The 27,932-nt window shown below is 49.6% G+C and overlaps 1 protein-coding gene and 9 non-coding genes across 11 annotated transcripts in view; all 10 read left to right on the top strand.

Annotated features, from left to right (window-relative positions):
• The first annotated feature begins 803 nt into the window (after positions 1-803).
• TRNAK-UUU (transfer RNA lysine (anticodon UUU)) lies at positions 804-875 on the top strand. The gene has a single exon. It is a non-coding gene; the product is annotated as a tRNA-Lys (tRNA).
• A 230-nt stretch (positions 876-1,105) lies between these two features.
• TRNAK-UUU (transfer RNA lysine (anticodon UUU)) lies at positions 1,106-1,177 on the top strand. Its single transcript has one exon. It is a non-coding gene; the product is annotated as a tRNA-Lys (tRNA).
• A 230-nt stretch (positions 1,178-1,407) lies between these two features.
• Positions 1,408-1,479, top strand: TRNAK-UUU (transfer RNA lysine (anticodon UUU)). Its single transcript has one exon. It is a non-coding gene; the product is annotated as a tRNA-Lys (tRNA).
• A 230-nt stretch (positions 1,480-1,709) lies between these two features.
• Positions 1,710-1,781, top strand: TRNAK-UUU (transfer RNA lysine (anticodon UUU)). The gene has a single exon. It is a non-coding gene; the product is annotated as a tRNA-Lys (tRNA).
• Positions 1,782-2,011: 230 nt separating this feature from the next.
• On the top strand, positions 2,012-2,084 carry TRNAK-UUU (transfer RNA lysine (anticodon UUU)). Its single transcript has one exon. It is a non-coding gene; the product is annotated as a tRNA-Lys (tRNA).
• A 2,819-nt stretch (positions 2,085-4,903) lies between these two features.
• Positions 4,904-27,932, top strand: part of LOC149353124 (uncharacterized) — a 117,591-nt gene continuing 94,562 nt past the window's right edge. For both annotated transcript variants that reach the window (XR_016290913.1, XM_089582318.1), the window contains exon 1: positions 4,904-6,165. Coding sequence is in view for 1 of the 2 variants with exons in the window: in XM_089582318.1 (XP_089438444.1) it covers positions 4,904-6,145 (1,242 nt within the window). In the remaining variant the exon portion in view is untranslated. The remainder of the gene's footprint in view (positions 6,166-27,932) is intronic.
• On the top strand, positions 9,747-9,819 carry TRNAK-UUU (transfer RNA lysine (anticodon UUU)). The gene has a single exon. It is a non-coding gene; the product is annotated as a tRNA-Lys (tRNA).
• On the top strand, positions 22,907-22,992 carry TRNAK-UUU (transfer RNA lysine (anticodon UUU)). Its single transcript is given in 2 exon segments — positions 22,907-22,943; positions 22,957-22,992. It is a non-coding gene; the product is annotated as a tRNA-Lys (tRNA).
• On the top strand, positions 23,223-23,295 carry TRNAK-UUU (transfer RNA lysine (anticodon UUU)). The gene has a single exon. It is a non-coding gene; the product is annotated as a tRNA-Lys (tRNA).
• On the top strand, positions 23,526-23,598 carry TRNAK-UUU (transfer RNA lysine (anticodon UUU)). The gene has a single exon. It is a non-coding gene; the product is annotated as a tRNA-Lys (tRNA).

The raw sequence follows: 27,932 nt of genomic DNA, 5'->3' as shown, positions 1-27,932 counted from the left end.
AGAGCAAAGGCCTTTTTGTGCCTTGGTCAGTGGAATCTCTAATTTGCAAAAAAGTGGAAACTGTAGAGCATATCCTTCTCTATTATCATGACGCTGTCTTTCTTTGGGATGTCTTGAAACGCACCCTGAAAAAAGAGTTACCTTTGACGCCTTTTGGAATACTCTTCCTACCATGTGCAGAACCAGGTGAAGTGCCTTGCGACCTGCTAATGTTGCTCTGCATGCATAGCCTATGGCGCACGCGAATGGATGTCAGGCATGAACATGCTGTTGTGCATCCTGCACATCAGTATTTCATTGAAAGCATCATGTACACACAGGAAGTTTTCGGACAGCGAGCTCCACAACCTGAGTGGTTGCCTGTCCTCGACCAACTAAAATCATTTAACCCATTTTATCATCGTGCACTAGCTAGAAACTGACCAGTGCTTTTATTGTCATGTCATTGTATTTTTGTGTTTAGTTTTTCCGGCCAAGTCGGTAATAAAGGAAAAAAAAAAGGCCCGGATATCTCAGTCGGTAGAACGTTAGGCTTTTAACCTAACGGTCCGGGGTTCGAGCACCGTTCGGGCGGAGGGCGACTTTTTTTGCCCTTCAAAGGATCGCTGCTCCGCTCCCATCACGGATACTCGTCTGAAAGTCTCTTGCAAAGCCATTGGTGACAAATCAAACAATGAAAGGCATTAAATATTATTTATGACGCCCCCACCTTCGTCTGTGATGGCTGCTCTTCGTAGCGCAATTTGATTTTGTTCATGCAGTGGAGTGGGACAAAGGATAGAAAAGCAGGTGCGCTGTTGTAAGCCCGGATAGCTCAGTCGGTAGAGCGTTAGGCTTTTAACCTAACGGTCCGGGGTTCGAGCACCGTTCGGGCGGAGGGCGACTTTTTTTGCCCTTCAAAGGATCGCTGCTCCGCTCCCATCACGGATACTCGTCTGAAAGTCTCTTGCAAAGCCATTGGTGACAAATCAAACAATGAAAGGCATTAAATATTATTTATGACGCCCCCACCTTCGTCTGTGATGGCTGCTCTTCGTAGCGCAATTTGATTTTGTTCATGCAGTGGAGTGGGACAAAGGATAGAAAAGCAGGTGCGCTGTTGTAAGCCCGGATAGCTCAGTCGGTAGAGCGTTAGGCTTTTAACCTAACGGTCCGGGGTTCGAGCACCGTTCGGGCGGAGGGCGACTTTTTTTGCCCTTCAAAGGATCGCTGCTCCGCTCCCATCACGGATACTCGTCTGAAAGTCTCTTGCAAAGCCATTGGTGACAAATCAAACAATGAAAGGCATTAAATATTATTTATGACGCCCCCACCTTCGTCTGTGATGGCTGCTCTTCGTAGCGCAATTTGATTTTGTTCATGCAGTGGAGTGGGACAAAGGATAGAAAAGCAGGTGCGCTGTTGTAAGCCCGGATAGCTCAGTCGGTAGAGCGTTAGGCTTTTAACCTAACGGTCCGGGGTTCGAGCACCGTTCGGGCGGAGGGCGACTTTTTTTGCCCTTCAAAGGATCGCTGCTCCGCTCCCATCACGGATACTCGTCTGAAAGTCTCTTGCAAAGCCATTGGTGACAAATCAAACAATGAAAGGCATTAAATATTATTTATGACGCCCCCACCTTCGTCTGTGATGGCTGCTCTTCGTAGCGCAATTTGATTTTGTTCATGCAGTGGAGTGGGACAAAGGATAGAAAAGCAGGTGCGCTGTTGTAAGCCCGGATAGCTCAGTCGGTAGAGCGTTAGGCTTTTAACCTAACGGTCCGGGGTTCGAGCACCGTTCGGGCGGAGGGCGACTTTTTTTGCCCTTCAAAGGATCGCTGCTCCGCTCCCATCACGGATACTCGTCTGAAAGTCTCTTGCAAAGCCATTGGTGACAAAGCAAACAATGAAAGGCCTTAAATATTATTTTTGACGCCCCCACCTTCGTCTGTAATATCTGCTCTTCGTAGCGCAATTTGATTTTGTTCATGCAGTGGAGTGGGACAAAGGATAGAAAAGCAGGTGCGCTGTTGTAAGCCCGGATAGCTCAGTCGGTAGAGCGTTAGGCTTTTAACCTAACGGTCCGGGGTTCGAGTCCCCGTTCGGCCGGAGGGCCACTTTTTTGCCCTTCAAAGGATCGCTGCTCCGCTCCCATCACGGATACTCGTCTGAAAGTCTCTTGCAAAGCCATTGGTGACAAATCAAACAGTGAAAGGCATTAAATATTATTTTTGACGCCCCTACCTTCGTCTGTGATGGCTGCTCTTCGTAGCACAATTTGATTTTGTTCATGCAGTGGAGTGGGACAGAGGAGAGAAAAGCAGGTTGCACTGCTGTAAGCCCAGATAGTTGTGTTGTGTTGTGTTGGGTTTATTGGCGCATAAGCAGCTAAGGCTATCATGCGCCAAGAACAAGGTATGGAAAAAAATATGCTTGAGCAGAGTGTGAAAACAAAGTTGATAAAAACGGTGGTGTAAAGGGCCTAAAAGTTATTTTTATTACCTGGCTGATTAAATACAAACATTTTAGAAATGGCTGCTTGTAGAAGCTTTTAAAAGTTGGTTGACCTCCGTGGACATCCTTGGCTTGCCAAGGATCTCGAGGCCCCCAACTACTCAGATAAAAAACCTCAGCCTCCCTCTCAGGACTGAGAAAGTGGCTGAGGTGTATCGTTCTAAGTAGAGAAGCACAGGGTCAGAAAATTACAGGTTTTGAAGAAGACCGGCTTCCCTTAAAAAGCTAAAAACATCAAGTATACTAATGAGTGCATATTCAGCTAAAATCAACGCTGGATGAAATGGGATATGTTCTTTGTAAAATGTAGCAAAATATTTTTTTCTTAATGATTCAAGTTTTGTGCATGATAGTAGTATGTGGTTTACGGTAAGTTCATGTCCGCATTGCTCGCAAACAGGTTTGTCTTTCTTTGTTAGCAGGAAGTTGTGTGTGAGATGTGTGTGTCCTATACGGAGACGGCATAAAATAACTTCGATGAATCGTTTTTGGTGTGAGCATGATTTCCATTCGTCTAGAATGGGTTTTACTAAATGTAGCTTATTATTTCTTTCGGTATTCCATTGCGACTGCCATTTATTTCTTAATTTGCACTGCACCAACTTCATACCATCTTTGTAGGGAATGTACACTTTCTTTATTTCTTTGTTTCGAGCTTTTCCAGCACATTCATCTGCTTTCTCATTGCCAGCGATTCCAATGTGGCTGGGAACCCAGCAAAATTTTATGTCTTGTTCCTGTATTGTGGCGCTTGTTATGTTATGTATGATATCCCCGATTAGTGGTGTCACTGCATTGCTATGGTGAAGTGAGGTTAGTATGCTCAGAGAATCAGTCTAAATGATACTGTTCTGAATGTTCTCATTTATTATTTTTTCTACAGCCACCAAGACTGCGTAACACTCGGCGGTGAAAATGGATGTACACTCAGGTAGCCGTACTATTTTTTCCCAATTATTCTGAACTACAGCACTTCCCACGTAGTGCGCCGATTTTGATCCATCGGTATAAAATGCTTCGTATTCTCCGTATTTTTCGTTGAGTGCTAAATATTCTTGTAATATCTGTTCATGTGGTGTATGTTTTTTCCGAAATTGTGTTAATGTGAAGTCGCACACAGATGGTAGGCAGTACCAAGGCGGGAGTGGATCAGGTTTGCGGGCAATATTAGGTAATATGTTCATTATGTCTAGTTCTTGGCATTTCTCTTCAAAGCGGAGAAGAAGTGGTCTGATTGCTAGAGGTTTGTTGGTAAATAGTGTTCGAGATGGGCACTTTGTAACGAGTGGGTAACAGATGTGTTTAGGCTGGGAACGGATCTTTAAAATGTATGAGCATGTGAGAATTGTTCGTCTGTCTGCAAGTGGTGATTCATTGGTTTCTACGTACAGGCTTTTTATTGGTGACGTCCTGTATGCACCGGTTGAAAGGCGCAATCCCGAATTGTGCACAGGATCCAGTCGCTTCAAGTACGATGGCCTTGCTGATCCATACACTATGCAACCATAATCCAGAATGGAACGTACTACAGAGCGATAAATGTGTAGAAGACATACCCGATCAGAACCCCAGTGTTTGCGTGAAAGGACTTAAGTATGTTCAGTGCTAGCGACGCCTTCTTTTTCAGTGCGTTTATGTGAGGCAGGAAAGTAAGTTTTTTATCGAAGGTGATGCCTAGAAATTTGTGTTCGTTTTTGAAAGGCAGCTCGGTTTGGTTGAGGTGTAATGTTGGATTTGTGTGTACGCCTCGTTTGAGTGAAAAAAGTAAGGCCACTGTTTTCTGTGTTGAGAACTGGAAACCATTCTTGTCTGCCCATGTTGCCATTTTGTTGATTGTAAGCTGTACTTGTCGTTCGCATGTGGATATATTGGAAGATGTGCATGCTATCTGAAGATCATCAACATACATTGAATACATAATGGACCTTGGGATTATTTTTCTAATAGAATTCATTTTTACAACGAAGAGAGTTGTGCTTAAAATGCACCCTTGAGGAACTCCATTTTCCTGAATGAAGTCCCTCGAAAGGGTCGAGCCTAGGCGGACATTAAATGAGCGGTTAGACAAAAAGTCTTTAATGCAGTTGAGCATTCTGCCACGGATGCCGAGCTCAGCTAAGTCCTGGAGAATCCCGAACCTCCAGGTTGTATCATATGCTTTTTCTAAATCAAAAAAGACGCTAAGACAGTGTTGTTTGTGTATAAAAGCTTCTCTGACAGTATTTTCAAGGCGGACTAAGTGATCTGTAGTGGAGCATCCTTTTTTAAATCCACACTGATGGATATCAAGCAGTTCACAGGATTGAAGAACAAAGGTTAGTCTTATATTTAGGACACTTTCGAAGGATTTGGAAGGATTTAAGCCCGGATAGCTCATTCTACTTCCGGCCACTGTCGTGAACGGTCGCAGAATCATGAGCTCCGGTGGAGCGGCGATAGCGGCCCTTGCTGGCCGCGGAAACAGGTCCGACATGGAAGCCGATAAGGATTACGAGATTATTTTGCCGAACCTGCCAACAGGACGTGTTGTTCTCAACACCGTGTTTTTTCACGGCGACGTGCGAGCGCGGCCTTACAAGGTCGAAGATTTTCGTGACGCCCACGCCCAAGTGGGTGCGCTCCCCGACGTAGTGGCGTTGGGGGCGTACCAAATCAACCATGTTTGGGCGGTGACTCTCAACAGCGCTGAAGCAACAAAGCGATTGGCGGCTTTCAAGGAGCTTCCAGTTAAAGGACGCCGGTGTGTTATATTCGACCCCGAGGACCAGGTGCTGAAACTGCGGCTACACTGGATGCTGCACGGCGTCACCGACGAAGATATCCGGACTGCGTTTGCGGCCTTCGGGAACGTGACAGAGGTAACCCGTGAGCGTTGGCGTGTGCAAGGTGTGAAAGAAAAGGGCTCCACCACAAGGATAGTGCTGCTCAAGCTGAAGCCTGGAATGAAAGCGGACGACCTCCCCCACCAGATACGAGTCGCCGGTGAGCTGGCCCTTGTTGTCGTGCCTGGGCGGCCCATGCAGTGTCTGCGTTGTCAGGGCAGCGGACATGTCCGACGTGAATGCAAGGTACCTCGCTGCTCACGCTGCCGACGTTTCGGACATTCCGAAGATGGGTGTGTCCGCACATACGCTGCCGCAACGGTGCCAGCGCTCAGAGAGGAGACACCGGAAGACATTATGGACGTCGTCGAGGCTGAGGAGGCAGCCAAAGGGATCGATGGTGTGGAGAGCTCTGCGGTGGCCCCCAGCGTGACAACTCCGACGACCACGGAAAAGGAGGCGTGCGAGGGCGTGGACAAGACACAGGCACTGCCATCCGTAGTTTCGGAGGCGCCTGTGAGCGAGGAAGCGCCCCTTCAAGGGACAAGTACTCCGGAAACATCGGCGGCTGAGAACACGAATGCGGAAAACGGCGGCCGGTCAACGAGCGCTGGCAGTGCGCCGAAGCGCCCGCACGCCGACGCCGGTGACGGGGCGGATAAGCAGGCCCCTGGCAACGCCGAGGAACCACCTACGAAAACTGTGCAGGGGCGACGACCTTCCTTCAGACCGCAACCTAACATCGGGACGGGCCGGAGGGCAGCCGAAAAGCCGCTCTCGAAGCACGTCGAGCCCGATAATTACGATGCCGGCGGGACTTCTGGAAGCGTCTAGCGACGTGCTAGGCGCGAAAGGTAAGCACCATGCTCCCAGCGTCCTTCTAAAGTACGAAAATGGCGATGCAACAGTCACTGAGCGTAGCAACGCTTAACGTCCGTGGGTTTGCATCGAAAAGAAAGCAAAGTCAAGTATACCGTATTTTAACGGACCAGGACGTGGACGTGTTGGCGGTTCAGGAAACCAAAATAGAAGGGGAAGAGGACACGGGGAGCATGGTGCAGCGTTTCACGTCGAGGTACGATGTGGCTGTTAGTCACGCGGTTGGCACATCGGCCGGGTGCCTTCTGTTCGTTAAGAAGTTGCCAGGACTGACAGTGCAGGAAGTGATTTCATGTATGCAGGGTCGCTTTATTGTGTGTGACTTCGTTTTTCATAACAGTGAATGGCGCGTTCTTTGTGTTTATGCACCGAATGCGGCTGATGAAAGGTTAAATTTTTTCGTGAGCATCCAGCGATATCTAAATACTGGGCGACAACTCGTCGTTATGGGCGATTTCAATTGTGTCTTAAGTGCTCGAGATAAGACAAGTAGCCACGCCTTTAGAGACGCAAGCACGGATGTTTTGTCGCAGCTAGTTGGCGAATTTGCTCTAGATGATGTAGCGGAGTGTTTGGAGGGAGCGCGCAGCGTGAAATACACGCATTTTCAAGGTTCTAGTCATGCCAGGCTCGACCGTATTTATTTATCGTTGGATGCGATTCCGAAATGCCAAAATTATGTCGTTATACCAGTGTCTTTTTCGGATCACTGTCTTGTGAAATGTACAATCGGCCCTAGAAACCAAAGGAAAAAATTTGTGTGGGGACTGTGGAAGCTAAACTCCAAACTCTTAGAAGATGAAGCTTTAGTTGAAATAATTGCAGGGAAGCTTAAAGAGATAGAACAACGGCCGTGCACCACCATTGGAGAGCAGTGGGAATGGTGCAAACAAGAAATTAAGATGAAAGCTATAGAAAGAGCCAGTTGTATTCGACATGATGAAAAGCAAGAAGAAGCATGTTTAAGGGCGACACTAAATCAGTTAATAGCGCACGAGTGCAAAGAGCCAGGGGTCTATAATGAGGATATTAGAAAACTGAAAAAAAAAAAGAGAATTGAGTTATTAGAAGAGGATCGTTATCGAGGAGCGCTCGTTCGCGCCAGGGCCGAAAGATGCGCAGCAGGCGAGACGCCCACTAAACGGGCTCTCGGTCTCGAGAAAGCGCATGCTCGTCGAAACGACATAGAAGAAATAGAGTGGAACGGCAACCTCGTGACAGATAAAGACGGCATTGCACGTGCGTTTTACGAATACTATCAGCAACTGTTTGCTTTTCGCGACATGAACATGGACAGGTTTAAGCGCGTGTTTCTTTCTTCCTTGCCACGACTAGATGCTGACACCACAGAAAGGTTGGAGCTGCCGATTTCCGAGCATGAAGTTGAGCGTGCCATTGATAATCTAAATCCAGGAAAGTCGCCAGGGCCTGACGGCTTGAGCGCGGCTTTTTATAAAGCATTTAAAAAAGTGTTGTCTCCATTGTTAGCTGCAGTATTTAACGAAGGCTATGATCTTAACATGTTGCCGCCTTCTTTTGCGTCGTCACATACTATACTCATCCACAAAACAGAACAAACTGAGAAATTGAGATTGGCGACGTCATACAGGCCAATAGCCCTAACAAATGTTGATTACAAAATACTAATGAAAGTACTAGGAGCCAGATTACTGACCGTTATTAAGGAGATTGTTGGGCCTCACCAGACTTGCGGCATCAAGGGAAGGGCCATTGCTACCAACATACATAAGGCCAGATGCGTACTGGAGTGTTGTGACGCAACATGCGGTAGCGTCGCGGTTCTACAGCTCGACCTTGAAAAAGCGTTTGATTGTGTTTCACATGATGCCTTGTTTGCAGTTCTAGATTACATTAATGTGGGTTCTGTTATCAGTGGGGGCGTGGCCTTGGCGTACCGAAACTGCACTACAAGATTAATTGTCAACAAGGAACTCGGTGCACCCGTAAACGTGCGACGTTCGGTGCGTCAGGGTTGCCCCCTCAGCCCGCTTCTGTTCTGCATTTATATTGAAACTTTGTGCTTGTCAATCCTTGAGAATGAAGATGTACAGGGCTTCCAAGTCCACATGACGGAGGTCAAACTTTTGGCGTATGCCGATGACGTAGCCGTCTTCTGTGCGAACAGAGAGAGCGTTAGCGTGGCAGTCGATGCCGTGAAAGATTTCAGCACGACAACTGGAAGTCCGGTGAATTGGGTAAAGTGTCTAGGGTTTTGGCACGGAGAGTGGCCATCGACGCCTTGCACGTTTGCCAACGTGGCTTGGGTCACAACACCGGTTAAGTATTTGGGTGTGCCTTTAGACTGTTATGAAGACAGTGAGCCATTTTGGCGCGACCAAGCCCAAGAAATACGTGAGAAGGCTGACAAATGGAGCGGTGTGCCGCTGTCTATCTTTGCACGCGCAACGGTCTGTAATCTGTTTTTTGTGGCCAAGTTGTGGTATGTAATGCAAACGCTTCACTGTTCCAGGTTAAACATTCAGAGGCTGCATCGGGTGTTTGCCACTTTTGTTTGGGCGTCGAATTGGGAAAGGTGTAGACGGGATAACTTGTTTCGGAGTGTCAAAGACGGGGGTCTTGGGCTAGCACACTTATTCGCACGACAGCTCGTAAACAGATTCCTTTTCTTCCGCGACGTCTCTGATCCATTTCTGCGCACTGTTTGCCAAGTAAGGCTCGTGCGGGCGTTGCCAAATTTTGTTGTTGCCACAGAAAGTATGCCAGGGCGCCTCTTTGGTTTTTTAAGAGAGGTCGTAAACAGTGTCAGAATTTTGACAACTCGTTTTTCGGTTGAATATTTGTGCTCAGTCAATAGGAAAAAATTGTATAAGGATGTATGCGATGACTTTTTCTCCGTTCCTGTGTACAGAGCCTTGTACAGCGGCTATCCGGGTCAAGATGTATTGAAGCGGGTAAAAAGGATGCCAGTTTCCCCCGGAGTAAAAACGTTTTTCTTTAAGCTGCCTACTAGTACGTTATCGGTAAAAACATTTCTTGAGGACAGGGGCTTTTTTCTGCCATGGGGGTCACTTTGTTTAATATGCAAACAGCCTGAGACAATAGATCATGTTTTTCTACACTGTTGGGAGGGGGTTTATTTTTGGGACGTGCTGCAAAGAACCCTTAAAAAAGACTTACCGTTAGATACACGTAGCATCAGGTTCCTGTCAACAGATAACGAAGATGGCGTGCCTTTGGATACCGTCATGTTAATCGGTCTGCACAGCCTCTGGCGGTCGCGGATGGCTGGGTTTCATTTAGACCCCGATGCTCGCCCTGCAAGGCTCTACTTTCGTGAAAGTATGCATGCGTTTGTTGAAATGCACAAATTGAAGCGTACAGTTCCCGAATGGCTGCCAAGATTAGAACCCTTGATCCATTTGAGAGAATTTTAACACGACAACGTCATCCCACCTAAGGATGACAGCTTACTTATTACTATCATTTCTACGTGAACATTTGGCTTTGAGCTGGCTGATTTGTTCCGTGTACAATTTTGTAATGTGTCAGTGTCCGGTAATAAAGAAAAAAAAAAGCCCGGATAGCTCAGTCGGTAGAGCGTTAGGCTTTTAATCTAACGGTCCGGGGTTCGAGCCCCCGTTCGGGCGGAGGGCGACTTTTTTTGCCCTTCAAAGGATCGCTGCTCCGCTCCCATCACGGATACTCGTCTGAAAGTCTCTTGCAAAGCCATTGGTGACAAATCAAACAGTGAAAGGCATTAAATATAATTTTTGACGCCCCCACCTTCGTCTGTGATGGCTGCTCTTCGTAGCGCAATTTGATTTTGTTCATGCAGTGGAGTGGGACAAAGGAGAGAAAAGCAGGTGCGCTGATGTAGGCCCGGATAGCTCAGTCATTCTACTTCCGGCCACCGAGCGTGACGGACGCTTGTAGAATGGGCTCCACTGGAGCAGCGATAGCGGCCCGTGCCGGCCGCGGTAACAGGATTGCTGAAACTGCTGATAACGAGTATCAGGTTCTTTTGCCAACTTTGCCTACCGGACGGGTGGTGTTAAATACTGCTTTCTTCATGGCGATGTGCGACTGCGGCCTTTCAAAGTCGAAGACTTCCGTGATGCCGTGGTCAAGAACGGAACTCTCCCTGACGTGATAGCGGTGGGGGCGTACCAGGTTAACCACTTATGGGCGGTGACCCTCAGCACTCCCGAGGCAACCAAGCGGCTGCTCGCCGTGAAGGAAATGCAAGTGAAAGGGGGCCGGTGCATGATCATCGACCCTGAGGACCAGCACGTCAAACTACGGCTGCATTGGATGCTGCCCGGCGTCGATGACGATCGGACATCAGAACGGCATTTGCAGCGTTCGGAAAGATCCCCGCAGTGACCCGCGAACGGTGGCGAGTTCAAGGTATGACTGAAAAGGCCTCTACTACAAGGACAGTTTTATTGAAGATGAAGCCAGGCGTTACAGTCGAAGACATCCCTCATCAGCTGAGGGTGGCGGAGGAGCTGGCGCTTGTGGTTGTGCCTGGTAGGCCAATGCAATGTCTGCGCTGTCGCGGCACTGGACACGTACGGCGGGAATGTAAAATTCTGTGGTGGTGGCGCTGCTGCAGTGGCCGGCGTGGCGAAGATGACGACGGTGGAGTGCGCGTGGGGTGTGGAGTGCGCGTGAGTGTGCTCGAACGCCGCGGTTGTGGCTGGGTCGGTTCCGGAGACCCGTGTGTGTGAGTGGGCTGTGCCGCAGTGACGTGACGGCTTCGGGCCGCCATATCTCCTGGGCCATCCTTCAGCGACGCGTCGACATCGGTTCGCCGCCTTCGTGACCACCGCCTCGCTTGGACGACCACTGACCAGTGTCGCCGGGCAGACCAGCGCCCGGACCAGCGACTCTGCCGTGTCCTCGAATCGTGAGTGGCACTGGACATTTGTGGGCGCGCGGGCTTTGGGCCAATGACTTGAACGCCGTCGTGTTCCGTACGAGCCCCGCCTGCCTCTGTGCACACTACTCGTGGTTTGGGTGTTGGTGCGCAGTGACATATAAAGGTGTCATAGCTAACGGGCCCATTGGTGTCTTCTTTGACGGGCGCGGCGAGCCACCCCAAATTCCTCGCTGTCAGAAATGAAAGCGATTCGGTCATGGTGAGGCTGATTGCATTCGCACCTACGCATCGGCCACGGGAGCTGCGTTGGAGGACGAAAAGGCGGAATTGCAAATGGATGCCGCTGAAGCTGAGGAGGCGGCTAAGGGGGCAGGGGGAGCGGAGAAGGTGGCAGTAGCCACCGTCTCCTCACCTGCTTCTGCGGAGGACACCGAGACGCCCAGCGACCAAGGGAAGGAACCTGAACTTCCAGGGGCCGTGGCGACTGAAACGGCAGAGGACGGCGGATCTGCAGGTGCTTCAAAACCGAGGTGCCCGAACCTATGTGCAGCGACGAGGGCAGGGATGGCGGCGACGGGCGCATGGCGACCATTAGTGCTCCCGTCAAGCGTCCTCACAATCTGACTCTCAACGAAGGGACCCACGAGACTACCACCAGTGCAGAGAAGCCTCCAACGAAAGCTGCGCAGGCCCGGAGGCCTGCATTCAAGCCGCGCCCGAACGTTTCATCTGACAGACGAATCGCCGCAAGTTCACCTTTGCGGCAAGGCCACGGCGACCGACCTGAGGACCCTGGCGTCAAACAAAGCGTCTAGCGATACGCTGGACGTGAGAGGTAAGCGCCATGCTCTCGGTCTCTACACCTTTTCGTCGAAATATATGGCTCCGCTATGTTGTCTGAAAAAAGCCACACTTAATGCAAGGGGGTTGGCGGGGAAAAGAAAACAGTCAAGTATATCGACTCATAACAGACTATGACATTGATCTGTTGGCGATACAAGAAACTAAAGTAGACGGGGAGGAAGAGACCGGGAGCATGGTGCAGCGTTTCACGTGTAGGCATTACGCAGTAGTTGCTCATGCAGTTGGAACGACGTCGGCTGGGTGTGTGCTCTTCGTCAAAAAGCTACCGGGCCTGGTTGTTCAGGCTTATGCAACATGTTCTCATGGACGATTTATTGTGCTTGATTATGCTTACTTGAATGTGGAGTGGAGAATAATCTGCCTTTACGCACCTAACAAAGTTGACGAGAGGGCAGCCTTTTTTGGAAAAGTTGAGGAGTGCTTCACTGTCGAAAGGCAAATGATCGTCATGGGGGATTTCAACTGTGTCTTGGCTGCGCGTGACAAAACAAGTGATAGAATATTCAGAGACAGAAGTACCGAAAGACTGGCCGAGTTAGTGGGAAAATGGAATATTGAAGATGTGGCCGACTGTTTAGAGGGTGAGTGGGACGTGCAATTCACGCCCTTTCAGCGGACGAGTCACGCACGTCTAGACCGCATTTATATGGCGGTAGACCTGCTTCCAAAATGCAACAATTACGAGGTTGTACCTGTGTCCTTCTCGGACCACTGTTTGCTACAGTGTAGGAAAGGAACAGAAAATCGGGACAATGCTTTTAACTGGGACTTGTGGAAATTTAGTGATAAGCTGTTAAAGTGTGAACGTTTTTGTGACAATATAAAAGAAGAAATTGGCAAAGTAGAGCCAAATTCAAGGCAAACGTTATGGGAGCAGTGGGAGCTATGTAAGCAGCAAATTAAAATATACGCAATTGACAAGGCTAGCTGCTTGAAAAAAAAGTAAAGAATAAACGAAAAGGATTTAAGAGAACTGATGCGGAAACTAATTGAGCAGGAGAGTAAAGCTCCGGGTAGGTGTATTGATGACGTAAAGAAAATTAAACAAAAGCTTGAAGTTATGGAACAAGAGCGTTATCGCGGTGCGCTGGTGCGTGCGAGAGCCGAAGAGGCGGTTTTCGGTGAAACACCAACAAAACGAGCATTGGGCATGGAAAAAGCACGGGCTGAGCGCAATAGGATTGATAAAATGTAATGGGGAGGTGTCGTAACAGATGACGAAACTCATTAAAGCAAGCTTTTGCTGAATACTATCAGGCGCTTTTCGCAAAACACGACGTAGACATCGACACATTCAAGGACAAGTTTCTAGGAGCGATGCCAAGGTTAGATGACGAACAGAAACAGAGATTAGAGGCACCAATTACTGAATCCGAAGTGCAATAAGGTATAGAAAATTTAAACTCGGGAAAATCGCCTGGACTAGACGGTTTAAGTGCGGCTTTCTATAAAGCCTTTAAACAAGAGATTTCCCCTTTGCTAACGGTACTCTTCAATGACGCATATGAATTAAAAGCACTACCTCCTTCTTTTGGCCTATATCACACTGTCCTAATTCCGAAAACGGAAGATTGTGAAAAGTTAAAGCAAGTTACAGCCTACAGACCAATTTCACTAACAAACGTTGACTACAAGATATTCATGAAGGTGCTAGCAGGACGCTTACAAAGTGTAATGAATGTGATAGTAGGTGCTCATCAGACGTGCAGCATCAAAGGTCGTGTTGCGAAACCGAAACCGAAACAAGACCGTCCCAAGTCGGAAGGCAAGACAAGCCAAGCAAGCTGGGAAAGGGAAACAAAGGAGCGCCCCTTGGGGCGTCTGTCGTGTCATGTAACCTGAAATAAACGGATGTCGATTGTACTCGCTAAACGAAGTTGTCTATCTTTAACGAACGCGACATAATATAAGTTGGTGCCGAAACCCGGGATATACCCCGAGACCTAACGAAAACAACTACCTGGATGCGACGGCGACGAATAACGAAGAAAAAGCCCATTTCTACTCCAAAGCCGCCGCCCAGTGCTACCGAGTGCAGCGACATGGACAGACACAAAGCGAAGCGATCAGCTGTCCAATAACAGGTGACTCGACTCATTGCTGAAATTGACTCCTGCATGAAAAGCCGCACGGGCAACGAAAAGGAACTCAGTGTCTTTTTGGCAAGAATTAGCTCTCTGCAGACCTGTCTACACGAAGCTAACGCCGCTGTCCAGACGCTAGTGCCAGCGGAAGAAGCGCAGCAGGACTTTGCCGAAACCATCGAGTATGACGACAAGATCGTTACATACATTGCGAAGCTCCAAGCGGAAATTCAAGAAATCCAAAGAGGCAGCCGAAAGAAGAGCCATCACCAGGCAACGACGCAGGAGCGGCAACCACGACCTGCCAGGTGAAGCTTCCAAAATTAGAGCTCATAAAATTTGACGGCAAAGATGTGTCCTGGCAAGAATTTTGGGAACAGTACGAGCAAATGATTCACAAGAACGATCGGCTGACGACGTTGGACAAGTTTGGGTACTTAAAATCGGTTGTGACTGGCGATGCAGCAAGAACGATCAAGGGCCTTCCCCCCACATCGCAGTGCTATGGGGACGCCATCTTGCTGCTGAAAAAACGCTTCGGCAGTGAGGACGCCATCATGCAAGCGCACATGCGAAAGCTCTCTTGAACCTGTGCGTAACGCCGAAGACATACGGTCCCTCCGACGGTTGTACGATGCCCTCGTCTCCCACCTCCGCGGGCTGGAGGCGCTCGGCCAGAAACGGGAGACCTACGGCACGCTCCTCTACCCCGTCGTACAGCGCGCCCTGCCGAAAGAAATACTGCTCGAGTTTCACCGAGCCGTGGCGAGGGAGGAAACCTCCGAAACGTCAACACAGAACATGGAACGAACTGGATCTGCCCTGCGGAGCGACGACGCACCGGGGCAGCCAACAGAAACAGCTACAAAAGGTACTCCGTCTTTATTCTCGAAGCTACTTCACTTTTTGAGGATTGAAGTGCAAAGCCGCGAGAATCTGGTTGCTCAGCAAGGTACTGGCAAGAAGCACCAGTTGTCAATGCTGAAGACGTTAAACACAACTGGGAGTTACAAGAAGAGCATCGGAACGAATTTAAATCATCAGCTGCTTTACTGCAGCAGTCAGCAAGAACAGATCACTGTTTCTTTTGACAGGAGAATAATCACGAATCCGCTGCCTGCCGTGCTGTCATTTCGCTAGAAGAAAAGAAGAAAATGCTACGTTTTGGAAGACGCTGCTTCCGCTGCATGAAACCACATCACCGTTCTAACGAGTGCAGAAACAGCATTAAATGCGGTAACTGTGCAAGGCGGCATGCGACAACAATGTGCGACCCAGAATTTACTCATCCGAAAGTCAAAGCAAATGCAACCGATGTGACCACAGTCCCAGTGAATTTGCAATCTACAGTGAAAGAAACTCGCAAACGAGTACTGCTACAAACGGCAACGGCGTTGTGTGCCGGTGAAACGAAAGCGGTATACTTACGTGCTCTCTTTGACGGCGGAAGCCAACGTTCATTCATTACGAAGCGAGCCTCAGAAAAACTCGGGTGTCGAGTCCTTGGAACAGAAACGTTGAAGGTTGGCATGTTCGGTGGACACCAGTCAGAACGCGACTTTAACAGAGTGCTGGTGTCGCTAACCGCACAGAACAGGAAGATTCAACAGATCGAAGTTCTTGAGACGGACATCATATGCGAACGAGTCCCGATTCCTGAACACAGGATCAAGGAACTGCTTGGACCTTTGGCCGCGGCCGATAGGACCTGCGATAACGAAAGAGGTGACATCGACCTCCTCATCGGAGCAGAGCATTACTGGGAATTTGTAACTGGAAGAAGCAAGCAGCTAGACGGAAAACTCCGAGCAGTCGAGACTGCCTTTGGGTGGTGCATTCAAGGACCTGTAGGAATAAACATAGTTGACTCGCAGAGCATGCAAACTATCGCCCTTCGCATATCATTGGCCGAGAGTGAGACCATGAACTGCTTGGAACGTTTCTGGACCCTGGAATCTATCGGAGTCGTGGATAACGACGACTGTGTTGAGCAACAGCTACTCGATTCTTTCGAAGACAATATCAGGCGTAGTGGATCTCGATACGAGGTAGCCCTTCCCTGGAAGCAAAACATAGATCTAAGTGACAACAAGGGGACTGCGGAAAAACGCCTGTCCCAACTGACAAACCGCCTTGGAAGAAATCCTGAATTACTGGAAGCCTACGACGCTGTCATCAGACAGTATTGCATGGAAGACATAGCTGAGCCAGTAGTGGAAAAAGAACAGGGAAAACTGATCTACTACATGCCTCATCAGCCGGTGTTCCGAGAAACGAGCAATACAAGACTGCGAGTGGTTTTCGATGCTTCTTCACATGGACAGATGTTAAAGTCATTGAATCAAAACCTACAGAGTGGTCCGAATTTGACAGCCGACCTTGGCGCACTGTTACTGAATTTCAGGAGCAACAGAATCGCCTTGGTGGCAGATATTGTCACGTTATAGTGATGGCCGTCCAGCGGTCAGGAAGACACAAACAAGTCTTGTAAACGAAGCTTTTTATTAGGGCTGACTTGCGCCCTCAAAATAGCTGAATCACTCGGTGGCGGCGTAAGCAACAAACGTGCTCGTCAGTCGTCGAACTATGAATGCCCGCCGCTCGCGGCATCGCTCAATTTAAAGCCGGCAAGGAAACTTCCAGATAACAAGACAAGATCATCTACACTAATCTGGAAAAACCTAGATGCAGCCTTTCATGGATGCGATCAATCGAGATTAGTCTGGTCGCTTCTCGCGTCACGAACAAAAGTGATAACACCCTTTTTCTGCGGCCTTGCGCGAACGATCGGACGCTAGAAAGATACGTGGCATTACCCCCCTCTCAAAGAAGCATCGTCTCGATGCTTTAAAATGAAAATAAACAGGGAGAATGCAAACTTCGAGTCCTTCAGCGTCCATAATAAGGGTTAAGGGCAGCCGTAAAAGCTTCAAGTCTGGCCGTGTTGTCGTCATCGTAGTTGTCGTGGTCGTCGTCGTAGTTGTCGTCGTCGTCGTAGTTGTCGTCGTCGTCGTCGTAGTTGTCGTCGTGGTTGAGGCATAGTCTTGTGTTTTCGTCGATGGACGATGTTAGTTCTTGCCCTCAGAAGCAACCTCACCTCCAGAGGCTGCTTTATTTAGTTTAACCTTCGGGGTCTGGGGGAGCGTCCACGCATGGCGCAACCTCGGCTAGGAGATACAAAGCGCGCTGACGATGGCGAGGGGCAACGTGACAAGCGGCTCGGCGATGACTATTCTTCCCGACGCAAGAACTCTTCGATTTCGGCTGGTCGCAGGCCAGGTCGGGTTCGTGGGGTGTCGTAAGAAAACCCCCGGATGCCCATTTTCCTGTATGGGCAGTACCGGAGAATGTGGCCGGTTCTCCGCAGTGGAAGCATAGTGGGCGACGCTGGTCGGGTGTACTCCATTCGTCGCATCTCCTAGGCCGTGTGCGACGCTCGTAGGACGTGCGAGTAGGGGCGAGACGGCGGCGCTCCAGCGCAGCTGGCTAATGGCGATAGGGGCCTGGGTCCCGTCGTCGAGGTGCAGGACGGCGCACTGCTGCGGCGTAAGTCATGGCTGGAGGCTCCAGAGGCTGCGTGGTAGACTGGAGTCAGCTCCTGCGGTGAATGACTCAGAGGGCTGGCGTCACGACTTGTAGGGGCTGTCCGGAAAATGGAAGGTACCCAGCACCTCCACCAGATGTCACGTTATAGTGATGGCCGTCCAGCGGTCAGGAAGACACAAACAAGTCTTGTAAACGAAGCTTTTTATTAGGGCTGACTTGCGCCCACAAAAGAACTGAATCACTCGGCGGCGGCGTAAGCAACAAACGTGCTCGTCAGTCGTCGAACTATGAATGCCCGCCGCTCGCGGCATCGCTCAATTTAAAGCCGGCAAGGAAACTTCCAGATAACAAGACAAGATCATCTACACTAATCTGGAAAAACCTAGATGCAGCCTTTCATGGATGCGATCAATCGAGATTAGTCTGGTCGCTTCTCGCGTCACGAACAAAAGTGATAACACCCTTTTTCTGCGGCCTTGCGCGAACGATCGGACGCTAGAAAGATACGTGGCAATATTTAAAAGGCATTCTTACAAATATAGATAAGAGAGAACGACAGAGATGCATTGCGCTTTCTGTGGTACCACACGAAACCAGGTACGAGTGGACCAGCAGGCGAGGTGCAGACTTTACGAATGAAGTGAGTTCCTTTCGGAACCACAGCGAGCCCTTTCTTGTTGACAGCAACTCTTCAGCATCACTTGAAGAATATGGAAGAAGAGTATCCGGACACAGCAACACTGCTGGCGCATTCCTTGTATGTGGATGACCTCTTAACGGGAGCAGAAAACGAAGAGGGAGCCCTGAAGATCTATGAAGAAGCTAGGACCATCTTCAGTGCGGCCTCTATGAAACTCCACAAGTGGGCGTCCAACAACCAGACATTGAACGAACGGTTTGCGACGGATGATTGTCAAGCAAGACACTTAGGATACCTCCCAGGGGTCATTAAGGTGTTAGGACTGACGTGGAATCCCAGCACAGATAATCTCACCTTCACCCCACAGTCTATCGAGCTACCTGAGCCAGGAACAAGTACAAAAAGGTCTGTTCTGAAGACTACAGCAAGACTGTATGACCCACTTGGATGGCTAGCTCCATTCACAGTTTGGGCAAAGGCTTTATTCCAAGAGCTGTGGAAAAGAAACGTGGAATGGGATGACATCCTACCAGAGGATCTGGACGCAAAATGGATGCGGTGGTGCGAGGAACTAACCGAATTGAAAAGAGTTCAAGTGCAACGCTGCTACAAAGCAGGCACAGTCGAACCTGCCATCAAAACAGTGCTCCACGTATTTGCTGACGCCAGCCCAGTGGCATACTGGGCAGAGGCCTACATCTGCGTAACAGATGCGGATGGCATCGCAACTTCGAGCATCCTCATTAGCAAGTCAAGGGTCGCCCCGATCAAGCAACTGACTCTCCCGAAACTCGAATTGATGGCGTGTCTCTTAGCGGCCAGGCTGAGTCGATACATCCAGAAAAGCCTGAAGGAACCACCACAAGTGACACATTTCTGGACCGACTCTGCAATCGCATTGCATTGGATCACGGGAGAGCCATCGCAATGGAAACAGTTCGTGAGGAATCGTGTAGCTGAAATTCAGCGTCTTACCGACACCTCAGCATGGAGACATTGTCCCGGATCCGAGAATCCGGCGGATCTCATGACCAGGTGAGTTACAGCTGATAAGCTTGTTGAGAGTTCCACCTGGTGGGAAGGAACACCCTGGATGAAGGCAATGGAAAACAATTGGCCACGCTTCTCTCAACAAGGGAGCATTCCGACAGTGGACGAAGAAAAGCGAATTGTGGAAGTTCTTCATACAACAAGCTCCATTGAAGTTCCAAAGCTGTTAGAGCCAGATCGATACAGCAGTGCAACGAAACTCTTCCGAGTGACAGCTTGGATATTAAGATATGTCAACAAGCTGCGACATCTGAGCACTAACAAAGGAACACTGACGGCAGTTGAACTGGATGATGCCGAGAAATACTGGATACGACAAGCTCAGCGAGACGACCTGAAGAGGGAAATTGAATGCGCGAAAAAAGGAGATCGCTTTCCAGCAGACTCGCCCTTGAGGGACACTCCAGTGTTGGTTGACAACGACGGTATTCTCCGTATAAGCGGCAGACTTCAACAGAGTGGCAAGCCGTACAACGAACGCCATCCAATTGTACTGTCGAGGCGACATCACCTAGCCGAATTGCTCGTGCGTCAAGCTCATCACCAAGTACTTCATGGGGGAGCGCGGGATACTTTGGTACAATTGAGAGAGAAGTACCATGTTGTACGAGCCCGCCAGCTGGTAAAAAGAATTATCAAAGGGTGCATAACCTGTCAACGCTACAGTGCACGTCCAGCATCGGAAGTGACGGCACCGCTTCCACATGATCGAGTGACCCAGGCCCAACCCTTCGAGGTCACAGGGGTGGACTTTGCAGGGCCACTTCTAGTAAAAGGAGAAAACTCGCTGTACAAGTCCTACATCACGCTGTTCACCTGTGCCGTGACACGGGCAGTTCACTTAGAACTTGCGAGGGACATGACAGCGGAGTCGTTCTTGATGACCTTCACACGTTTCATCTCAAGAAGAGGTGTACCCAGAGTCATCTACAGTGACAACGCGCTTTCCTTCAAGAAAGCCAACGGAGATCTTTTATACGTCTGGAACTCTATCCGGAAACCGGAGGTTCTTGACTACTTTGCAAAGACACGAATCGAATGGAAGTTCATCGTAGAGCGCGCCCCATGGTGGGGTGGCTTTTATGAGCGACTCGTCGGATCAACCAAACTTGCGCTCACGAAGGTTTTTGCTGCCAAGTTTCTGTCCTTCGACCAGCTAGCAACGACCTTGGCCGAAATTGAAGTTGTCTTGAACTCAAGACCACTAACTCACGTGTACGACGGACCGGAAGAAGCGGAACCTCTTTGCCCTTCCTTCTTCTTGACAGGAAGACGCCTCACGTCGCTGCCTAGCGTGGGAAAAAACGAAGATGACCAAATCAATATATCCCTTCAGAGACTGTGGACCCGACGTCAACAGACCACAGAAGCTTTCTGGCGTAGGTGGACCAGAGAGTACCTTGAGGAACTGCGAAATGTGCAGAGTCAGAACGAACGTCAAGGAAAAGCTATCAAGGGAGGCGACTCGATTCTTCTTCGTGGCAGTCTTCAACCACGGCAGCAGTGGAAGATCGCAAGGATTGATAAACTGTTTCCGGGAAGAGACGGGAAGGTGCGATCGTGCCTTCTGAGACTACCTGCAGGATAAACCCTCGAGAGACCAATCCAACTCGTGTATCCTCTAGAGTTAACGTAAAAGGAAAAAATGACTGAAGTCATTTTCGGGAGAGGGGGGGGGGGGGGGGGAATGTGTCGCGAAACCAAAACAGAAACAAGACCGTCCCAAGTCGGAAGGCAAGGCAAGCCAAGCAAGCTGGGAAAGGGAAACAAAGGAGCACCCCTTGGGGCGGCTGTCGTGTCATGTAACCTGAAATTAACGGATGTCGATTGTACTCGCTAAACGAAGTTGTCTATTTTTAACGAACGCGACAGGTCGTTCTATTGTGTCTAATATTCATAAAGCAAGATGTGTTCTTGAGTGTTGTCATATTACGAACAGTCCTGTTGCTATCCTTCAGTTAGACCTGGAAAAAGCGTTTGATTGTGTGGCACATGAACTTTTGTTTTTAATTTTGGATCACGGGAATGTCGGGTCAGTCATCAGGAAGGGAGGGGCCATGGCGTACCGAAACTGCACAACGAGACTAATAGTAAATAAGAGTTTGGGGGCCCCCATAAGCGTGAAGCGTTCGGGGCGCCAAGGCTGCCCCTCAGCCCTCTTTTGTTGGGTGTATACATAGAAGCCCTGTGTTTGAGCATAATGCAGAATGACGGTATTCAAGGTTTTAAGTTACAAGCGACAAAAATTAAGTTGCTGGCTTATGCGGACGACGTAGCTGTTTTCGCTGTTGATTATGAGAGCATAAGAAAGGCCATTGATTGTGTTCGGCAATTTAGCCAATCGACAGGAAGTCGAGTCAACTGGGCAAAATGTATTGGCTTCTGGCATGGTGAATGGCCAACCATTCCTGTTAACTTTGCGAATGTGTCCAGGGTGACGACCACAGTGAAGTATTTAGGTGTCCCACTGGAATGTTATCGATATAGTGAACCGCATTGGAAAAGGCAGCTGGAAGACACCCGTGCAAAAGCTGGGAAGTGGAAAGGGGCTAGGTTATCTACTTTTGCCAGACTAACAGCGTGCAACCTGTTCTTCATCAGCAAGTTGTGGTACGTGATGCAGTTACTGCACTGTTCGCGAGTTAACGTGCAGAAACTGCACCGCATCTTTGCAGTGTTTGTCTGGGCCTCGAGCAGCCGGGCAAATTTGTTCAGAAGTGTAAAAGACGGAGGACTAGGGCTCGGCCATCTGTTATTGCGCCAAATCGTCAGCAGATTTTTATTCTTTCGAGACGCGAGTCACCCGTTCTTGCGCACAATCTGTCAAGTAAGGCTGGGCCATGCATTACCGTAATGGATTGTTGGAACAGATAACATTCAAGGTCGAATTTTTGGCTACACCAGAGAAGTGGTTATGAGTGTTAGATTTCTAGCCACTCGTTTTTCGCAGCAGTACCTCTTTACTGTAAAAAAGAAAACACTCTATCGGGATTTACGTGATGTGGTTCTGCCTGAACCATTGTACAGGGCCACATACCGTGGAGACCAGGGCGGTAATGTGTTGAAGAGCGTGAAGAAAATGCAGGTACCAGCGGCAGCCAAAAGCTTCTTTTTCAAATTACACAGAAACACTGGTCGTGAAAGCATTTATGGAGAAAAGGGGAATGTTTCTACCTTGGGGTTCAGATTGTCTGATATGCAAGCAGCCAGAGACAATCGATCATATATTCTTGCACTGCTGGGAAGGCGTCTACTTCTGGGACGTCTTGCAAAGAACGCTGAAGAAAGACCTACCTCTAGATATGTATGGAATACGGTATCTCCCTCTACAGAACGAAGAGGGAGTGCCTTATGATGCAATACTGCTGTTGGGCCTCCAGACTATTTGGCGTTCACGAATGGCTGGATACCACTGTGAACCGGATGCGCGGCCTGCACGAATTTACTTCCGTGAGAGTGTGCACTGGTTTGTCGAAATGCAAAAAACGGCTGTTCACGTTCTTGAGTGGCTCTCGAGGGTAGAGCCCTTGGTGTCCCTAAAGAACTTTCAACATGACGATGCCAGCAGCAGATGGTTTGAGTGTGAGAGTACCACCTGAAAGGGGTACAATGTAAATTTCCGTTTGTGTTTTTGCACTGTGTCGGAGCCCGGCAATGAAAAAAAAAAAGCCCGGATAGCTCAGTCGGTAGAGCGTTAGGCTTTTAACCTTCCGGGGGGTTTTAACGGTCCGGGGTTCGAGCCCCCGTTCGGGCGGAGGGTGACTTTTTTGCCCTTCAAAGGATCGCTGCTCCGCTCCCATCACGGATACTCGTCTGAAAGTCTCTTGCCAAGCCATTGGTGACAAAGCAAGCAATGAAAGGCCTTAAATATTTTTTTTTGACGCACCCACCTTCGTCTGTAATATCTGCTCTTCGTAGCGCAATTTGATTTTGTTCATGCAGTGGAGTGGGACAAAGGAGAGAAAAGCAGGTGTACTGTTGTAAGCCCGGATAGCTCAGTCGGTAGAGCGTTAGGCTTTTAACCTAACGGTCCGGGGTTCGAGCCCCCGTTCGGGCGGTGGGTGACCTTTTTTGCCCTTCAAAGGATCGTTGCTCCGCTCCCATCACGGATACTCGTCTGAAAGTCTCTTGCCAAGCCATTGGTGACAAAGCAAACAATGAAAGGCCTTAAATATTATTTTTGACGCCCCCACCTTCGTCTGTAATATCTGCTCTTCGTAGCGCAATTTGATTTTGTTCATGCAGTGGAGTGGGACAAAGGAGAGAAAAGCAGGTGTACTGTTGTAAGCCCGGAAAGCTCAGTCGGTAGAGCGTCAGGCTTTTAACCTAACGGTCCGGGGTTCGAGCCCTCGTTCGGGCAGTGGGTGACTTTTTTGCCCTTCAAAGGATCGCTGCTCTGCTCCCATCACGGATACTTGTCTGAAAGTCTCTTGCCAAGCCATTGGTGACAAAGCAAACAATGAAAGGCCTGAAATATTATTTTTGACGCCCCCACCTTCGTCTGTAATATCTGCTCTTCGTAGCGCAATTTGATTTTGTTCATGCAGTAGAGTGGGACAAAGGAGAGAAAAGCAGGTGTACTGTTGTAAGCCCGGATAGCTCAGTCATTCTACTTCCGGCCACAGTTTTTTTGCACGGAGATGTGCGTGTGAGACCTTACAGGGTCGAAGACTTCAGGGACGCCCTCGCCAACACTGGTGCGCTCCCCGACGTCGTGGCGTTGGGGGCGTACCAGGTAAACCACGTGTGGGCGGTAACCTTCACCAGCCCAGAAGCCGCGAAGAAATTAGCCGCCTTGAAGGAGCTTGAGGTAAAGGAACGCCGGTGCATCGTTTTCGACCCCGAGGATCAGCAAGTAAAGCTGCGCCTGCATTGGATGCTGCACGGCGTCGCTGACGACGACATCCGGACTGCTTTCGCGGCGTTCGGAAACGTGACCGAGGTGACGCGGGAGCGTTGGCGCGTTCAAGGAATGAAAGAGAAGGGATCCACCACGAGAACAGTGCTGCTCAAGTGGAAGCCAGTTATGAAGGTGGACGACCTGCCCCACCAGGTTCGCGTCGCCGGCGAGTTGGCTCTCGTGGTGGTGCCCGGGCGGCCGATGCAGTGCCTGCGTTGCCACGGCGCGGGTCACGTTCGTCGCGACTGCAAGGTTCTCAGGTGCTCCAAGTGCAGGCGCTACGGACATGCGGACGAGGACTGCGTCCGTACCTACGCGTCTGCGACCGGGCACGGAGGGAAAGGAGACAGCGGGGAGCTGATGGATGCCGCTGAGGCTGAGGACGCATCGAGGGGTACCGACGAGTTGGGCAACCTCCCCGTGTCGCTGGACACGTCGGCGACTTCAAGCGGAGACACCCCCCTTGCCAGTGGACCAGGACTCCAGCCACCAACGGGAGACTCGCCTCAGTCAAAGGAGGCGACTTCAGGGGATGCAAAAAGCCTACCAGTGCCCATGGACTTTGTAGCGAAGGAGCCGACCGAGGGTCATCGGCAGAACACCGGTGGCCGTGCGACCACTGTGGCTACGCCTGGGAAGCGTCCTCATGGAGACACCAGCCCCGACGGCGACAAGGAGGCGGCGCCCAGCCTAGAGGAACCTCCAGCAAAGACGCCTCAAGCAAGGCGGGCCCCTTTTCGGCCGCGCCCTAACCTTGCGAGCGAGAAGCGCGCCGACGACAAGGCGCCTTCCGAGCAGGGCCAGGTGCACGCTCAGGATGACGCCGGCGGCGACGGCGGCGGTGGCGTCTAGCCATGTGCTGGACGCGAGAGGTAAGCACCACGCTTTCGGTCTCTTCTTCTTATGTAGAAATGGCTCCTGCATCTCCGCTGAAAGTCGCCTCCCTGGATGTTAGAGGTCTGGCAGGAAAGAGAAAGCAAGGCCAGCTCTTTCGGCTTTTAACGGAGCACGACATAGATGCGCTGGCTGTGCAGGAGACGAAAGTAGACGGCGAAGAAGAGACCGGGAGCATGGTGCAACGTTTCACGTCGTCGTTTTTTGCTGTAGTTAGCCACGCTGTAGGCACATCGGCTGGCTGTGTTCTTTTTCTAAAGTTGCCGGGGCTAGAAGTGCAAGCTCATTTCTCTTGTGTGTCGGGCCGGTGTGTCTTCCTTGACTTTCGATTGAATAACGTCGAGTGGCGGATTATTTGTCTGTACGCGCCTAATGAAGCAGAAGAAAGGGCGCAGTTTTTTTATAGCATCGAAGAGCGCCTTCGTAGTGACAGACAGCTGATCGTCCTGGGCGATTTTAATTGTGTTCTTAGTGCGCGAGATAAGACAAGCCCTCGACCGTTTAGAAATGCCAGCACACAAGTGTTATCGCGAATGGTTGAGAAATGGAACATGGAAGATGTGGCAGAGTGTCTTGAGGGAACGCGTGCAGTAAAGCTCACACACTTTCAGGGTTCTAGCCATGCACGGCTGGACCGCATTTATGCATCCGTTGATGTCTTACCTGAATGTAATAGTTACGAAGTTGTGCCAGTATCCTTTTCAGACCATTGTTTAGTTAAATGTTGTTTTGGGATGGTAAAGAGAGGGAATTCTTTTTCGTGGGAAATGTGGAAATTCAATAATAAACTCCTGCAGGACGAACTGTATACCCGCATAGTAAAAGAAGAAATTGCAAAAATAGGCCCCGGTAAAAATATGCACATATGGCAACAGTGGGAGCTGTGTAAAGAAACTATAAAAATTAAAGCAATAGAGAGGGCTGCCTGTATACGGTTTCAAGAAAAACAGAAAGAGACAGAGTTAAAGAAGCTGCTCCATAGGCTGCTTCAACAGAAATCTCTAGCGCCGGGGAAATGGACTGAAGATGTAAGGAAATCAAAGCAAAAACTAGAATTGATGGAAGAAGAACGGTATCGGGGAGCGTTAGTGAGGACAAGGGCAGAAGACATAGCTGCAGGGGAGACGCCATCAAAACAAGCGCTAGGGTTGGAAAAAGCAAACGCTGAAAGAAACCACATCGACAAAAAAGAATGGGGCGGTGTCTTGTCGGCGGACAACGACCACATAAAAGCAGCTTTCAACGAGCATTACCAAGCGCTCTTCGCTTCCCACGTGGTAGACACTATCACGTTTAAAGATAAGTTTCTGGCGGCGATGCCGCGTCTCGGTGATGACGTAAAAGAGAGATTAGAAATGGCTATCACTGAAGCCGAAGTGGAGCATGCAATCGCCAGTTTAAACCCCGGTAAATCGCCGGGACCAGATGGGCTCAGCGCGCGTTTTTACAAAGAATTCAAGCACGAAATTGCCCCCATCCTGAACGTGATCTTTAACGCAGCCTACACAGTAAATGCACTGCCTCCGTCATATGGGTCATCACACACGGTGCTCATTCCTAAAACGGATCAAATAGATAAATTGCGACTGGTTACAGCCTACAGACCCATAGCACTTACGAACGTTGAATATAAAATTTTTATGAAGGTTTTGGCTCGGAGGTTGCAGACGGTGATTAAGGATATAGTTGGGCCACACCAGACGTGTGGGATAAAAGGGAGGTCAATAATGTCCAATATTCATAAGATGCGAAGTGTGCTTGAGTGTTGTGATGACTCGAATGGTCGGGTGACCATTCTCCAGGTCGACCTTGAGAAAGCTTTTGACTGCGTCGATCACGAAATTTTGTTTTCTATTTTGGACCATGCGAATGTTGGGTCAGTTATCCGCAAGGGCGTGGCCCTGGCGTACCGAAACTGCACGACGAGATTGATCGTAAATAAGAGTCTGGGGGCCCCTATTAGCGTGCAGCGTTCGGTGCGACAGGGCTGCCCTCTCAGCCCTCTTTTGTTTTATATATATATTGAGACATTGTGTATTAAAATATTTAACAATGATAACGTAAATCGGTTTAAGTTACAAGCAGCCGAGGTGAAGCTGCTTGCGTACGCGGACGATGTTGCAGTTTGCACGGTTGACCATGAGAGTATAACCGAGGCTGTCAAATGTGTCCGAGAGTTCTCTCAGGTTACCGGAAGCGGGGAGAACTGGGCCAAGTGCCTTGGGCTCTGGCATGGACGGTGGCCATCGAAGCGTGAGCACTTTGCAAATGTCTCGTGGGCGAAAACCCCAACCAAGTACTTAGGCGTCGAGCTTGATGGTTACCGCCAAAGCGAGCAATATTGGCAAGAGCAGACGAAAGCGCTACGGGAAAAAGCGGAGAAGTGGAAAGGTGCCAACTTATCGATTTTCGCCAGGGCTACTGTATGTAACCTTTTTTTTTTATCGGTAAACTTTGGTTTGTTATGCAAGTTTTGCATTGTTCGCGTGTAAACGTCCAGAAGCTCCACAGGATTTTCGCTGTCTTTGTTTGGGCTGCAGAATGGGAACGCTGCAGCAGAACAAATTTATTCCGTCGGGTAAAAGATGGCGGCTTGGGACTTGGACACCTCTTTTTGCGGCAAGTGGTCAACCGGTTTTTGTTTTTTCGCGACGTTTCTGACCCTTTCTTGCGCACTGTCTGCCAAGTTAGGCTGCGGCGCCTACTGCCGGAGTTTGTTGTCTCCACCGAAGAAGTTACGTGTGGTATTTTCGGTTATTACAGAGAGGTCGTCGCAAGTGTTAGATTTCTTTCAGTGCGTTTTTCTAATGAATATTTGTCCTGTGTAAAACGGAAAAAGCTGTACCACGATTTATGCGACACTGTTTTGCCACAACCTTTGTATAGAGCCTTATACAGTG

Source organism: Amblyomma mixtum, chromosome 3, assembly GCF_055824585.1.
Source record: "Amblyomma mixtum isolate Tamu chromosome 3, ASM5582458v1, whole genome shotgun sequence".
In the NCBI taxonomy this organism is placed as follows: domain Eukaryota; kingdom Metazoa; phylum Arthropoda; class Arachnida; order Ixodida; family Ixodidae; genus Amblyomma; species Amblyomma mixtum.
The sequence above is the reverse complement of the archived record's forward strand: the minus strand, read 5'-3'. Positions and strand labels throughout refer to the sequence as shown.